Source organism: Buteo buteo, chromosome 7 (assembly GCF_964188355.1).
Source record: "Buteo buteo chromosome 7, bButBut1.hap1.1, whole genome shotgun sequence".
Lineage (NCBI taxonomy): Eukaryota > Metazoa > Chordata > Aves > Accipitriformes > Accipitridae > Buteo > Buteo buteo.
Window position 1 is genome coordinate 3,066,608 of NC_134177.1, and position 16,413 is coordinate 3,083,020.

Below are 16,413 nucleotides of genomic sequence, written 5' to 3' on the forward strand. Positions count from 1 at the left end.
TGTAAGTATCTCCTTTTCTCATATTGTACCTATCCATATTTTCAATACATCACTTAAGACCTACTGATTTTATTGCAAGGTCTGTCCCAGCAGACTCTGACTACATTTACTACTTGCTTCTTCATTTCACGATCTGTCTAAAACCACCTCTGGAAGAATTAAAATCACCAAATTTCTTCTGCTATTCTAAGATTTCTTCTTGAGTCAAATCATCTTTATAACTGGACAATTTTGTTTCTTCAGCTTCACTGACCCTCCCTATTGTTTTTGTTTCCCTACTATTAAAATAAAGATCTGACAAACTTATTCCAAGATATAGTTGTGCAAAATAACATGACATTGTCCTTCTCACCTCTCGGTCACCTTTCATCTTTAAGGTGCTTCTCTCACACCCTGATGTACTGATCCCCTGGCTCATGGTTAACGGGAATACTGCAAAGATTTGTGTCATTGTTTCCATTTGTACCATTTTCTCTATTATCAAACAAAGCCCTTCATGGTCAGTTGTATCAGGTTTGGCTGAGATTAAGTTAATTTTCCCCACAGCAGCCCTCATAGTGCTGTGCTTTGTACTGATAGCTAGAAAGGTGTTGATAACACACCCGTTTTTGGCTACTGCTGAGCGCTGCTGGCACAGCATCAAGGCTGTCTCTCCAACATTCCCCCCTTCACCAGTAGGCTGGGGGTGGGCAAGATCTTGGGAGGGGATGTAGCCAGGACAGTCGACCCCAACTGACCAAAGGGATATTCCATACTATATGATGTCTGCTCAGCAATAAAAGCTAAGAGAAAGGAGGAGGGGCAGGGGGCATTCCTTATTATGATGTTTGTCTTCTGGAGCAACCACTATGCATACTGAAGCCCTACTTCCCAGGAAGCGGCTGGACATTACCTGCTAATGGAAAACGGAGAATAAATCTTTTGTTTACCTTTGCTTCCGCATGCAGCCTTTGCTTCTGCTTTATTAAACTGCCTTTATCTTGACCCAAAAGGTTTTTTTTCCATCTTATTTTCTACCTGCCCTGTCCCGCTGAGGAGGGAAGCAATAGAGCGGCTTGGTGGGCACCTGGCGTCCAGCCAGGGTCAACCCACCACACCAGTTTATTTTTAAGGTCTATCTGCATTATGGCATCTTTCATTCAGTATTAAAATGTTAACTGCTCCCAACTGATCAGTCCACAAAGTCAGCCTTCAATGCCCAGCTGTCAAATCTTCCCATCTTCTCTCTTGCTACCTCTTTAGTCTGTTAGACAATTCCTACAAATACCTACAAAACCATTTCATGTTTACTTTGAAATCCCCACACACTTCTTTGCCAGAATACCTACTATACGATTAAATCCAATGCTGAGACCACTAACTGTGATGCTGACCAATACCTAATTTAAAATCAACAAATATTTGTATCAAAAGTAAGCCCAGCAAGTCAGGCAGATGGTCCCCCATGCCACCACCTATCATTTTAATACTGTGTTTTTAATATTGCATCTTTCTCAAAGCTCATTATCTATTGCCATTTACCATGCTATTAACTTGTAGAACTTTTTATAAGGGAACAGTTTTACACAACTCCAGAAAATTAACAGTAATAGCTGCATTTTGTATTTACTTAATCTTTTATACTCTAATGCAGTTTTATTCACAATTGTAACTTAAAAGATACAGAAAAATCAACACAACAACAGTCATCCTAATACTTATCAACACACAACAGAAAATAGCTCTTTTCACCTACAATAGTGAGACTGAACACAAATGTAGGTAGGAAAAGTTTTGTATTGCACCTGAATTATCCTTTGTAAGATGTTTAGGCTCCATAATTAAGCCTTTAACAAAACACATATTTTTGTTTTGCTGCACATACAAAAAACCAAACATCCCATATTCAAGCAACTTACAAAACAAATGACAACAAATAAAACTGAAAGACTGGCCTGCAGACTTCACCAATTTTTCCCAATTAATTGAAAACATTTTTTGCAGATTGAAAACTGCGGTATGATATATCTAGAATAAAACTGACTGTTCCGTTTTAAAATCATGTTATGTTACAGTTTTCAAATGACCTTTTTTGAAAATAGAAGAAAGTAAAAAATTACATGGAAAAAGCATCCAGGAAAAAAAAAATCAGACTTGCCAACTATGCAAATATTTTCCATGGTACTTGACAGGATTAGTCTTCCCTGAAGAAGAAGAATCAAAGTATTAAGCTACTTGATTCCTTGCAAATAAAACTAAGAAAGTTAAGTAAAGAGCATGTCTAAACATTTATTTCTATCACGGCAAAAGCCCTGTAGCAATGGACAGCAAGTTTCAGCACGGCCTCAACATTACAGTGCATATAAAACTGCAAGAAGGGAGACTATGTAATAAGTCCCTGTCAGACTATTCTTTTTACTTTTTGTAAAACTTGCTTCCGTATCTTCTGAAATGGGAAAGAGAAGGCTTATTTCAGGCTTCTGTTTTTCTCTAACAGCCTTAATATTCTCACTGGCAGAAATGAGGCCTTTGAAGACACGATTCAATTGTCTAAACACAAGCACCTAAGCAATGCGACGCACCTAGGGTACTCCAAGATACCCATGTGGACCTTACCGATACAACACAGGACCTGAACGAGATCCATCTCCTGGAATAGATTTGGAGGCTAAGCAGAATAGCCCAATGAACCTCAAATGGCACTAATGGCACACTTACCTTAAGACAACTGAACTATACCCCAAAAGTTCTGTTTGAGAAATCAGAAACCTCAGAAAGAGCAATTAATTGTTACAGCCTAAATGTTGGTATTTGACAATTCCATAATTTTAGAAGAGAAAAATGGAAAGAAATTCTCCTAAGTTCTCAGAGATGTGCACTTCTTAGGGAGTCATGCATATTTCAGCTGATAACTAAGTATCAAATTGAGCAAATTAAATTAAATTGAGCAAATAAACCATTTTTTGTACATCTATCATTTATGGTGGTAAAAAAACCCCAAAACGCTTAAGAAATGCTCTTAGAGGGTAAAATTTTCAAAGACACTTTTGGCATATTAAGTTCCATTTCAAAAAATGACCCATGAATATCTTTTTATGGGAATATTTTGATGATATTTAGATACTTAAGTGTTTGAACTGCTATATCAACTGTCCTAACATCATCTAATATCTTACTACTTAAGCCTTTGAATTTTCTCTCTGAACAAAAAACTTATTTTATTACGGCCACATCAACACAGCACACTAAACTTGGATTTGAGCTTCCAAATAGTCAAACTCTAAACTGAGACCTGGTGTCATTGCTCCTGTATATTTTTGTACTTTGTGTATTTTCTTTTAGGAAGGCATTTATTTTATGTTACTTAGAAATACAGAATGATGTAATTTATTTTTTTTTTTAACTCGTCAACCATTACAGGAGACAACTCATAGAAACATACAACATATATTAAGTAAATCTGGCACTAGCTGTTTTCCTACTGGCAGCAATTTATGTTGAAAATTACATAAATTCTGTCACCAGCTGTACAGAAATTCTAAATAAACTAATTTTTGTCCTGCTCTAATGCTGATTTAACAATCAGAAGACTTTTATATTTAAACCAAATGTTTAACTTTTTTATGATGGCTGACTACTTAACCACAATTTCCAGGGCTTAACAGCAGGAGCTAAGTTAACTCATTTCCTTCTGCACTTAACAAGAACTTGGTTGGGAAAAGACTGCCAACACACTGCATTGCTGTGGAAGGAAAAATTCAGCAGAACAGACAAACTGCAGTGAATTGCATTGGTGATAAACAGTTTCAGGAAAAAAAACTCCCTGAGAAAAGAAGTGAGAAAAGCAGAAAAGGTGGACTGAGAGAAGATCTGAAGAAAGAACGTCAGCATTAAGCACACAGGGTGGGCTTTTCACATCTCAGTGCTCTACTAGCAGATGTTAATCCCCAATGAATCATTCCTGTGGCCAATGCATACAGCACAGAAAGAGCTAGGTTGAGTGCAGGAGTGATAGAGCAGTCACTCTGACACTTTCAGCCACAACAGATACTTTGGTAATTACAACAGTAAGCCTGCGTGAGACTTTTTACTTTCACGGGGGTAGAAACATTCATTCAGACAATTTCATGTCTCTCTGTGGCAGCACAAAAAATAGGAGCTGCATTTGGAATACAGTTGTCCCTCAAAGTAAGTTCCACTTCACAATAAACATGTTGTAATTAAACTGTTTACATTGGAATTGTTGTGACTTTGCTTCCATTAACCAAAACAGCAACCTATAAGCCAATTATTTGCATTACTCCTTGGTGCTTACTCAGTGTACTAGTCACTGGAAGCCCATCAGAAAGTCAGCAGGGCCAAAAGATAAGTATTCAAGAAAGATATGGTCCTAGGAGTACTAGACGACAAATTCAAGGTGAAAGAAAGGTGACAGAAATCACCTGAAGAATTAGGAATCCATTTGAGGTAAAGTGATAGAATGTGTGACACAGAAACAATAGGTCTGTGGAGAATGATGTTTAAATGATAAATAAGTATCATATTATTTTATAATGGAATGTCATGGCTTCACGAAGAATCAAAAAGCACATAGAGAACATTGACTTGGTCTGCACAATGTATGTGTACTTTCATAAAGGTTATGGTGATGTCCTTGATCAAATGCTCTTAAAGAAAGTAAGTTTTCACAGCACAAGAAAGAAAGTCATCCTGTGGATTTAGAATATGACTTTCCCACAAGGAATTACTCCTGTCTTGACTGCAATTAGGGACACCAGAATATTAACCAGGATCAAAGCAGGTGCTCTAGCAATGAAATACTTAGGGTGGATCCATGAGGCTTGCTTGCTTGCCCTGAAGCTTCTCAGATCTTGGAGTAAGAGTAAAGTTATCAGCAAAGCTGTCAGCTTCACTGGTGGGATAAGCTAAAGAAATGGCACTGCAGAATAATCTTGATTGTAGCAAGGAAGGCACACCTGCATTCTACTTAATTTTCAGCTTGACCAATACACCTTTGACTCCGTAGAGGACTTCGAGGGTTAGAGAGCCAGTGATTTTAGCCACACATTTCAAGAGAGGCTCTGCAACTGTGGGCTCAGCATGGGTCCTACTAACCAGATGTTTGGTCTGCAAAGGACTCAGTTAGTGCAGGTGGCACCAATGACACTACAGACTTCACCTCAAACAATCTTAGTATCAGAGTCTACAAAGCACCATAAAAATTTGTGCTGGTAGAGCCATCTTCTCTTTCACATGTGGACCATCAATACTTTATACATCCTGCTCTTCATAATTCTGTGGCTCTCTCCACAGGAACACAGACACTTTGCACACAGCGTTATGCTGCAATGTATACAACACAGAATACATAGAGAAATCTCGCTTTAACCAGAATCCTGTGGGTTACCAACATATACCAAAGAGATCCATGAAAAAAAAAGCAAAAGAGATCAGTGCACCATGTCAGCTGGAAGCCCAAAGGATTGCAAATAAGGCATTTTTTTAAAAAGCTTTCAGTTTAAGGAAAAGAAGGAAAAAAAGGAAGAATATTACGATAATCTAAGGATGAAGAAGTGAGAGCAGACTCAAAGAACAATGCAGCCATAACAGCAACACTACAGCTAGAGGCTGAATGCAGTAGAGAGTATGGGGTCACACTATCTTTATTCCATGCATTGGCATGATGGAAGGACATGCAGCCAGTGCGCTCCATGTAAGTACTGAAAATGCTAAAAAAGGAAAAATTTATGTTCATGGTTTTGTAGTGAATAAAAAGCCAAAGATAAAATAGGCATGTGGACCATCATCCAAAGATAAGAGCCTGAAAATTTATTTCTAATACAAAGAATGGAATGAGTAGAAAGAATGTTAGCAACAGGAATCCTTTCATTTCTCAAGGAGATGATAAAGGAAGTACAAAATTAGCTCAAACATGATATACCTCTCTTAAACAACTAATAATTTCTGCAGAATCCTGTCCTGATCCCAGGTATGTCAGTAGCTTACAGAGGAGTCTGTGGGAATCTGATCCTATAAATTTAAGTTTAAAGGGTTTGTTAGTCTCACAGGATCTTATCTCAAAACACAAATACAAAATGACAGTTATTCCATGGGGACTCAACTGTACTTTTATACTGTACCAGAAACTGTAAGAAATCAATGAAAATTCAGCTTGCATATTTCAAACTAGAACATCTCTTACTTTATAAGCTTCGTCAAACCTCAAATAAGCACAATGAAGTATAAAAAAACCCCTGAAACTATCAACTGAGAAATAGTGAAGAGTGTGTGCTTCAACCTTTATTTTTCTTTTCAAAAATTACAGTTCAGTTGGCTTATCTTTTTACATTGTAAGCATGAAAAAACATTACATCTGAATATGAACTTCCTTAACAGAATTGAAATACATTTTACATTCACTCCTGTGGTTAAAATGCCTTCAACAGGTTGAAAGAATTTAGATAATTTGTTTTAGAAAGAGATAAAGGTCTGACATTTAACCCAACCCCAGGTGCATGTGGTTTCTTAAAAAATGTCAAAAGGTCACATGATCTCAATGTATGAAGTCTGAAAAACAAAATCTAGCTCAGTATCTTCACTGAAATAGTACAAAAGGGTTAGAAATTATGATTATAAAAAAATAGCTTTTTAAAAATATCAAACATTATTTGTATAAATACATATTTGCAGTTTATACTGTTGCACTTTACAGTAATGTGATTTTGAATTAACGTAAATAACTGGAATGGTCTAGTATGCAAAAAACTGTAGTTATAAAGTCAAGATCAAGGTTAGGACTCCATGGCCCCAGTTCAACAAAGAACTTAAGCACAGGGATTGTTTCATTTCAGTAGGTCTGTTTCTATATATTAAATTAGTTACTGAGTTAAATAGATGAACCAAAAGCTGTTAAGAGTTTTAAAGTTCAGAGGAACTAACCCACATGCACCTTGCATCTTTCAAGCATTCTTGCAATACTTTTAGATTATTATTTTTTTCAGTTTCACCGTGAGAGTCTGTGGCTTGATATTAAAAACTGGATTTTTTTCTTGTTTAATTCTTTAGCCTTTCCAGAATCCTTAGGGTGAAACTGAAACTATTGTCTAAAAATGTTGCAATAATACTTTTAATTTGAAGAATTTTTTTTAAGATAATCATGTTATTAAAAATCCAGTTCCCCCTGTATTCAACTATGATTTACATTTAATTTTAGTTAAGTTTATCCAGGCCTTAAGATCCTTAAACAAACCATTACTGCCAGATTTAGGGTCTGTTATTTAAATATATTTCGTAATACCCCAAATTAAAAAGTTCTAATGGAACTTTAAGAAAATTAACTTACCTTGCTGAGCTAAAGTGGACCTCAGCATTCCACTTTTAGACCAGATTTTCACTTGGCCATCTTCACCAACTGTAAAGTTATCACAGAAATCATCAACTTAAATGCAATAATAAGTCTAACAAACATGGCACTTGTATTTACCTAGAAAACACTAGAGTTAAAATAAGTCCAGGTCTTCTTAGAGGTAAATATTGTTTATGTAGTTTTCCTAACATGCAAAGAGGTAGTATATTAATGAAAAAATATTTAAGACTGTTCTTCTGCTATTATCAACAAGTCTCTTCCTCTCCTGAAAATCCCTGTAGTCTCCTTATCTGAAGCTACTGCTGGGAAGTGAAAGTCCATCACTATTAAAGTATCCCAAGTTCTGTATTCTCTATTCAGCATTGCTAGTACTTTTCATCTATTTACAGTTCAATGGCCTGGAGGCTGACTAAATGAGTCTCTTAGGAGTCCGAAGAGAGTAAGAACAGATTTTATGTATTAAACTGGAGGCTTCACAGTTGATAAATGGTGAAACTGAAGATAACCAAAGGCTCTGTTTGGAAGGCTTAAATTTTATAACATAACTGCGTGTTACCAAGAAACTCAGTTTACTTATTAAAGATTAAGTTCTTATACACAGTACAGCATAGTTAGGTATGCATTAAGAACACAGATTTCCTAGTGTGCTATCATATTTAAAACATACAGCTCTGGGCCTTCATTTAGGTCTCCCAGATTCAATTAATGAGGAAAAAGGTGCACCCAGACACTTAATGTCATTCTTCCATTCAAAGGTAATTTACTTACCAGATTTCAGCTTTTTATATCTGGCCAATGTAGCTTTTAAGTGTTTAAAAAGTGTAAAAAAAAAAATTTAGAAATCTTATTTGTGCACATTTGATACTGTTGAAATACAGCCATAAAGAATATTCTAACTGATACAGTATCATCAATGATTCACTCTTCCTCCAAGTATAGTTGCAGTATAAGAGTAGACCTTCTCAGAGTATGCTGTTTGGATATGGTGATGAATTCCTATACTCTCCGTAAGTGCCATGTAGTCTTTCAAAAAAACCAAACAACAAAAAACAAAACCCCAAACAAAAAAAAACAAAAAAACAAAAAAAAAACAACAACGAGATTGAAAAGACCACTTTAACTTTTTCTTTGGAGAAGTTCCTGAGGCAAATCTGTCTTTAAAAAGAACAGTATTTCTGTCCCTCTGGGATTTCAGAGGTACATGCCAGAGTTCCTTGAAGCAGCATTTTAGAGTCAGAGTCTGGAAACGAGCAGATCCAAAATTATCTTCAGTACTTCTGGACTGAGTTGGAATTTGTCCAAAGAAATCAGCTGTGCTAGATCAACGGGAGGCTGTAGAAAATTCTGACACCAACAGAAATCCCATAAAGGAGAAGTCTATCACAGGAAATTTAATTAGCTTCCCCTTAACATCAGGATAGAAGTTTTTGACAAAAATGCCAAAAGCAACTAATTACCAAAAGATTTAGGACAAAAAGACATGTAGAGATGCAGACACTGGGAGATCGCTCTCCCAGCCACAATAAAGAAAAAAAATAGTTAGACTGCAGCTGGATCTATATCACTCCTAATAATTAAGAAAGAGAAGCACAGGAACATTCAAGATGCTCATAAGGCCTCAGTAAACTGTGCTGGTTAAAAAACCCCAAACGTCATGTGCAGGGTTATAAATGTATCAACTTAGCAGCCTTTTTTTGTAACAGATAAGGGAAAAAAAAATCAAATATTCTCCTTTATGAAGTACAGAATATCCACAAAAACATCTAAGCACTCTATCTGATATTAAAAACATTCACTTTCAAGTAAATAGGATAACATCTAATAAATAGGAACACTGAAAAATATAAAGGCTTTTACTAAATCTTCTACTAAGATAGACAACATTCTTCTAAAGCAGCATTAATCAAATAGTGCAAAATTAGCTTCTATTAAACAAGGCAATAATAAACCCAGTGATAATGAAGACTAAAAAAAAGTAACTTACTGTAGCTAATTTCATTTATATTGCTGTTTTTGTGTTTCCATTTCCCCCTTCTCACAAGAATTTCAAGCTAGACCAGTGTGTGAACACTTAACAGACTCAGTTTTATTCATTCAAATTCAGTGTAACTACAATATGAACAATGAAATTTGGGATTACCTCTTTCAAACATATGTCAAGGATTAAATTACTTTTCCAAAACATCCTGTTATATTTATCCCATAAAGTACTTACATTCTACATATTTTATTGAAAGCACTTAGTTTTCATAAACCTAGTTCAATACTATATTTTTTGTACCCTTACATTTCTTTATGACATATCAACTTTGTAGATTAAAAAAAACAAAAGGCTTTATTTTGAAAGAACTCTTCTATTAGTTTTCCAAACACTTCAGTACTTTAAGAATGCTTACCTGTAACCAGGGCTGTTCCTTCGTAATTCCACCTTCCTGCAAGTACAGCTCCACAGTGTGCTTCTACACTTTTCTCTACTCTTCCTAACTTTGAAATCAAGTGGAACTTCCCTAAACAAAAGTTCAAGATACAAATAGTGTATCTAATTTTGAGAGTTGGTATTTATGCCTGTAATGGTGTGATCTTCTGTTAAAAATACACACAAGACAAGAAACCACCACCAACAACAAAAGAACAAAACATACAATTATCTTGTTCACAGTTATGATTAGCCCAAACAAATGAACTCTTGCAGAACTACTTGTAAACTAGCTACAATGTTGTATTTTTTTTGTTCTTTTTGTTATGCATAATCTTTTTCTTGCCTATACATTTTTCTTATGTCCCTCTAAAGTTTGCATGTTTCTCTAGGGACACAACTGCCTGATGTTATTTCATTGCCTGAAAGCTAACAAACAGAGGCATATACACTGCAACCCAGGAGAGTCCTTGTGGTGGGTTTTTTTGGTGTTTTTTTTTTTTTTTTTAAAAGATCTGAAAAATCACTCAACACCAAAAGGATACTGGAAAAGCTAGGAACAATCTGACCATCAGTGAGTGTGCTGCTCTGAGGAAGTATTACAGCTTGCATTATGGAGCTGTTATGGAAATTCACAGAAGCCAAAAACAAAGCTATTAATGATTTCAACAGAAGCATGAGGAAGTCTTTCTTTCCAAATGAGGGATGTTGCTTAAATCCAGGAAGATCAAATTTAAACTGGACCAAAGAGCAGACAAAGGAGGACTTGGAAACATGTGGCAGAACAAATGCATGGCTTAGAATAGTTCAGTGATTCAAATTAACTACTTTAAAACCAAAACTCTTTTAAAATTGTTTTATCTAATCTGCCAGACAGCGAGCCACTCTAAGCAATTTCCAGAGTGACCAGAATTCTTTGAGATAACAGCACACAGATATCTCACACTAAGTGTGTGCAAATGCTCCATCACTTAAGACAGAATAATTTTTCCTTTAATAACATCCTGCTTGGGAATATGAATTATAAAACAGGCCATACCTGGTGAGCCAGAACTAGAAACTAAATACCTGACTACTTCAGTAAAGGACCACATTATCAAGACCCATATGTGTATGCAGGTGATAACAGTTAACTATGAACTGCGTAGAAGGTAAAAACACGACACCACTGCCTTAAATGCACATTCAGATCACAGTAGCCAAGATGGCAAAATTTAGGTGGCCCGCACTGCTAGAAGCTTGAAACAACTTTATTGTGTTAGTTTCCCATGTTTTATTTTGCACTTCAGTTAAAAAAAAAAAAACACAAAGGAAAAAAAACCACAACCAAACAAAAACCAAAACAACAAAAAAAACCCAACAACAAAAACCAAAGCCAGACTAGAACCAAAAGAAAAAGCATTCTGGTAGATGTGTCAGTAAAGAACCATGAAACATACATCAGGGCTCTCCACAGTATTATTCAAATTAATACAATCACACTTTGTCTTCATTTTACTTTTAAGTACATAAACAAAACAGTACAATAATCCAGCCAAACCTCTGCCAATGCAAGATTTCCAAGCAAAAGATTTTTAACACTGATGAAAAAGAATGGTTTGTCTAAATATGTTTATTTGAACAGACCATTTTAAATATCATACATAACTATACGTTTCTGCTTTTCTTTATCACTTATATTCATATCTACCAGAGTACTCTGAAAAGCTAGTTAATCCCATTTTTTCTGAATTCACAGAACTAATATTATTACTAAGACCACTTTTTCCTCATTCAGTTAATTTTTAGCTTCCTAAAATTTTCAGTACTGATATTCTACATTTAAAACATTATGTTATTTTATAATTAGGAAATATATTTTATATAATTAATGCATCAATTATTTTATGGAACATCTCTCAGGTCTGAGATTCTAATTTTTTGTGTATAACCAATAACTAGATTCACAGGAATTCAATGGCTAAATACTATTTTCTCCAATTAAATTGTCAAAATGGCCTTTTCTGATTTTAAAATAATACATCAAAACCCATGTTTTATTTTCTGATCACCTGTCTTTTTCGATGCATAGCATACTTGTTCAATCTGTAGCCAAGACCTTTTTCACTGCAGAATACTTAAACCTAATCTGCTATAGGACTATGAATATTCTCATGCCATCACCTACAGTATTCATCATTAAGTGGCTGAGCTCTTCATAGCCATTATGAACACATTTCACTAATTTCCCTTGGGGGGGGAAAAAAAAAAGAAAAAAAAGAGCTTTGCAAATCGGGAGCTGACATAAACAGAGATTTAACTCAAGGGCCTTCATCAACTTTTAGTATCCAATCTGAAACATTCAGAATTACTTTTTCAAGGATACAAAGAATTCTATGGCATTTTATATATTGAAACAATAGCTTCCACTGACCTAGGTGGAATCCATCACACCTCGATACTTCTGTAAGCAAATGCCTCAACACATAAGAGAAAAAATAAATTAAAATGAAAGAACAGAGAGTTGGCAAGCAACTGAATACTTTGGTTAGGTCACATTATCAGGAAAACAATGGGCCATGTCACAGAGTACAAGATAAAATCCTGTTATACAGGGAAACATTCAACTCATTTACCAATCTTTTGTATCCTTTCCCCCTCCACAAGCTCTTACTTCTTTCACAGTGCATCTTTCAAATAATGAAATATAGCAAATTGTAGCCTAGCAGGAAAGAATACAGTTTCATACAAAAGCAGGTCCACCTTAGGCACTAAGATAGAATTCATCTGGAAAAAATGTGATCATGCATTTAAAAACTGTATCATAATACTTATGCAGAACAGGGCCAAATCAAGTTTTCATGGATATCATCTTTACTTCTGCAACTTCTTTACTTTTCCAACATATGAATTTAAACTGATGACAGTCAAATGATGTGACTCATTAGATACTGCTTTTCTCATTGCATTCACACATAGAGGTTGCTCCAAAAGCAATGTTTCGATGGATTTCTCTGCCTTCTGTTCTTCAACTTAACATTGAGGTAGTAGAGGCTTTCAAATTAGAACTTACTGCCTTATACACAATTAAGAAAGGGAAAATTCTAGCTGTATGCCTGGAGTAGATATAAGTGATTCAACTTAATCTTACTTTACATCTCAGATTTGTAAAATACTGTTCCTTTACTTTTATTACGTACTGAAGCCAGAAGCTGTCCTCAATCTTAAAGTGACTCTCCAGTTTTGGAGGAATTTCAAGTGGGAGATTAGCAGCCTATTCAAATACAGAGTATAAAACATGTATGTTTTGTTCATTACTTTTCATAGACTCTTAAATGCTGACCTAATGTAAAATTAACAATAACATAAAAAGTTGAAAAAATAGCCTCTTCACTTATGATTTGTGCTTAATAAGCAGTTTAAAGTTGAATGTATTCTTTTATTTTTGTAAAAAAGCAGCAACAAGACCAATGTAAGTAGGAAGTAAAAGAACAATATCCCACAAGAGATGCAACTCAGAAGAAAACCCAAGAGGATTAAATTTACATTTCCTCTAATTTCACAAACATCTGGAGTTCAACCAGGAATTAATGCAACCCTGTAAAGACATTATACTCCATTTCCATTGGATTCAGCAAATTTCCAGGAATCCTTATCACAGAGATGAATTAGCTGTTGCAGGAAAATTGCAGGCTTGACACATAAGGCATGCTGTGTAAGTAATAGTTAAACAGAATTTAAAATGTAACATTTTTAGAAAATAGCAATTAAGCAACAACACTTGTTCATGCACTTTTACAATTTGATAATTCATTTGCACATAAAAAAAAAAAATCTTTACAAGATAAGTCCCCTCCATTGAAAGTGCTAATTTACACTAGGAGATAAAGACTTGGAAATTTTCTACACTTAAGTTTTTATCTCAATTTACTCTTTCACAAATTACATTAACACTGTTTTGTATTTCAATTTCACTGAAAAAAAACCAAAACAAACTGATTTTTGGCAAATATATCTCATGAACAGTTTTCCAGAAATTGAAAGTTCAGGATAAATTTGCCAATCAATGCTAAGAGCTTATCCTTTACTCCTAACAACAGTTAACTAGGTAAAAAATCCCTACAAAAAAGAAGATAAAGTACTAACTGTGATCTGTGAACTAATTATGGCAAAAGTCACTCATTCCATAAGTAACAGCAAACCCAATCAGCTTTTGTTCCTGGACTCCCTACTGCCTAAGAAGGGACCCTAGCTGAACGTTTCCCTTCAGTGAGGGCAAGCATAACAACTCCTCGCCGCCTGGACTGTCTGTAGCCCATGCTGCAGCTGTGCCCTCAGTGAGGGTGTTCACCAATTCGGCATTTTTCCATCACATAGCTGCCTCTCCATAAAACATACCAAGGAGCTCCAAAGTTACTGATTACCTGCCAGACAATCCCCTTACAACACTGGTCATGGAAGTCTCATTTTCTTAGGGAACAGAACTTTAAGAAAAAAAAAAAGTTTCTTCATCCAGTTCTGTATACATTTAGCACTCTATAAACATGTAAACAAATTGGGATTTACTCTGTTCACTTAAACAGAAATTACATCCTATCCTCCTTCTGCAGTATCATGTTATCTTCCTACCGCAGAGTATCTACTGCTTTATAACAACCATAAAGTGTTTAGTTTCAATAGCAATTCATCCAGCTAAGCTCAGTTTTTGCACTGTGCTATGCTAGCAGAACAGTAGCATTCAAATTAATGACAGGAATAGTAATAAAGGCCCCAGATGTCCAGAAGGAATGCAAGGACTGAATATAAACAATACAAAATTATCTAACGACCAAGGATGTGTCATCTTTGGAAACGGGGGCAAGTTACTGGATTGCAGACTTTGATCAGACAATACCTATCCAGGTTACAACATCATAAAGATGATAAGCTTTAGGGATGTGCTGAAAAGTGGACATTTTGAAGGGCCTACACACTTGTAAAAAGAAAAAAAAAAAAAAAGAAAAAAGAAAAGAAAAAAAACCCCCAAACCCCCACTGCAATAAAGTTGGCAAAGATAGCCAAAACAGTTTATGCTGCATGGAAGCAAGAAACAGCTGCATTAAAAGAAAGTGAAAGTTAATCAAGTTGATCTCCAAAAGCTGGACAATGATAGAACTGATAGACTCTCAAGTGCCTATGAATTCTAATAGAGATACAACTACATGATCATTTACATGTTTCACAGAATTTTTTTTTCCTCATTCAGTAACTTTTTTTTTTTTTTTACTGTTATGGAAGGGACAGCTATTTTCCTGACCTTCCTGTCACTATGTCTTGTAGTTGAAATCTTTAGAAAGTACTTCAACCTTACCTACAATCCTAGGATGATAACTTTACATTAGACAAAAAAACTTTGTTAAAAGTTATAAGCAAATGAAGACAAAAGTCTTATTGAGTAAAATGCAGATCAACATTAAGGGACTAGTTTAGATTTTGTTGGTCACACACGCAACTAAAATCTTGAGCAGCAAGAAGAATCATCTGCTAAACTGCAAAAACTCCTCACTTCAAACCCCTGCCATTGACTTATATCACTTAAAGTAATCCAACTTCTAGTAGCTAATTGCAAAGGTCCTAATGCATCCTGGAAAAGATTTTTGGGCCTACCTATACATGGTGCCATTCCTGAATCTTTATTCCTAAACTATAGCTCTCTGTTGCAGTTTCACTTAATCCGCTTACAAGAGAAGGGCAAGCATTCATACCTACTAGACATTAAACTTAAGAACTGACACCTTATGGAAATTTACACTGGGTTCACATATAGACTAAAGAACTTCTGGATGTGCAGCTCCTGTGACATGCTAATTTTTTAACATTTCCGGGAAGGAAAAAAAAAAAAAATAAATCAACTTTCAACCTCTCTAAACATATCTATGAATACAATTTATTTTTTCTTGCATATCTTAGTGATATAAAAAACAGAGAAAAATGAGAGAGAAAAATTGCATAGCAGAGTTTTAAAAGTCATCTTTTTCATGAAGGTAGCAGTAGCCCTTATATATTTCTTCCATCAACTGTCAAAGCTTTATTCAAGCAGAACATGCAATACTACCATACTATTTTAATAATACTGGAAAACTGACTGAATAAATTAACAGAAGATCTGACTACTACAGTTGCTCTTTTGCTCACTATTTACACATACAATTTAGAACGTTAAAGAAACAGGACATTAGAAATACAAATGTGAAAACTGAGAAAGAAAAAGGAGAAAAAAGCAAGGAATTAAGAGCATCAGCTGACCTACGAAAATCCCTCCATCCCATGTTTATCACTGAAAGAAAAAGAATAGAAATCCCATAGAAATCAGCTCAGTTAATATTCATCATTGACTGATGTTCTGAAGAACATACTTGTTTAGGTATACCCCGCAAAGCATAATACTATAATGCATGCTAATATCAATTGATAAAAATGAATCTTCCTTTCAGCTTTCACAAAAATCTCCATTTCCACCTTAAGAGCTCTACAAGCAATACTTCAATAAACCCACCTGCCTAAAATTCATAGTAAATTTCAGCACCAAGTATTGCAAAAATTACTACTCCACTTGGTCAATCTTCTCTTGTTGTCTTCCCTCCCAACGTATACCTAGGAAGTTATAGGGAGCCAGCCTTCAGACACTGGCCAA

At 35.2% G+C, this 16,413-nt stretch overlaps 1 protein-coding gene across 7 annotated transcripts in view; it reads right to left on the bottom strand.

The window, feature by feature from the left end:
* IFT80 (intraflagellar transport 80) overlaps positions 1–16,413 on the bottom strand; it is a 56,749-nt gene that overhangs the window by 34,119 nt on the left and 6,217 nt on the right. For all 7 annotated transcript variants that reach the window (XR_012650891.1, XM_075031319.1, XM_075031323.1 and 4 more), the window contains 2 exons: positions 9,742–9,852; positions 7,322–7,390 (listed from right to left, as the gene is read on the bottom strand). Coding sequence is in view for 6 of the 7 variants with exons in the window: in XM_075031319.1 (XP_074887420.1) it covers positions 7,322–7,390; positions 9,742–9,852 (180 nt within the window). In the remaining variant the exon portion in view is untranslated. The remainder of the gene's footprint in view (positions 1–7,321; positions 7,391–9,741; positions 9,853–16,413) is intronic.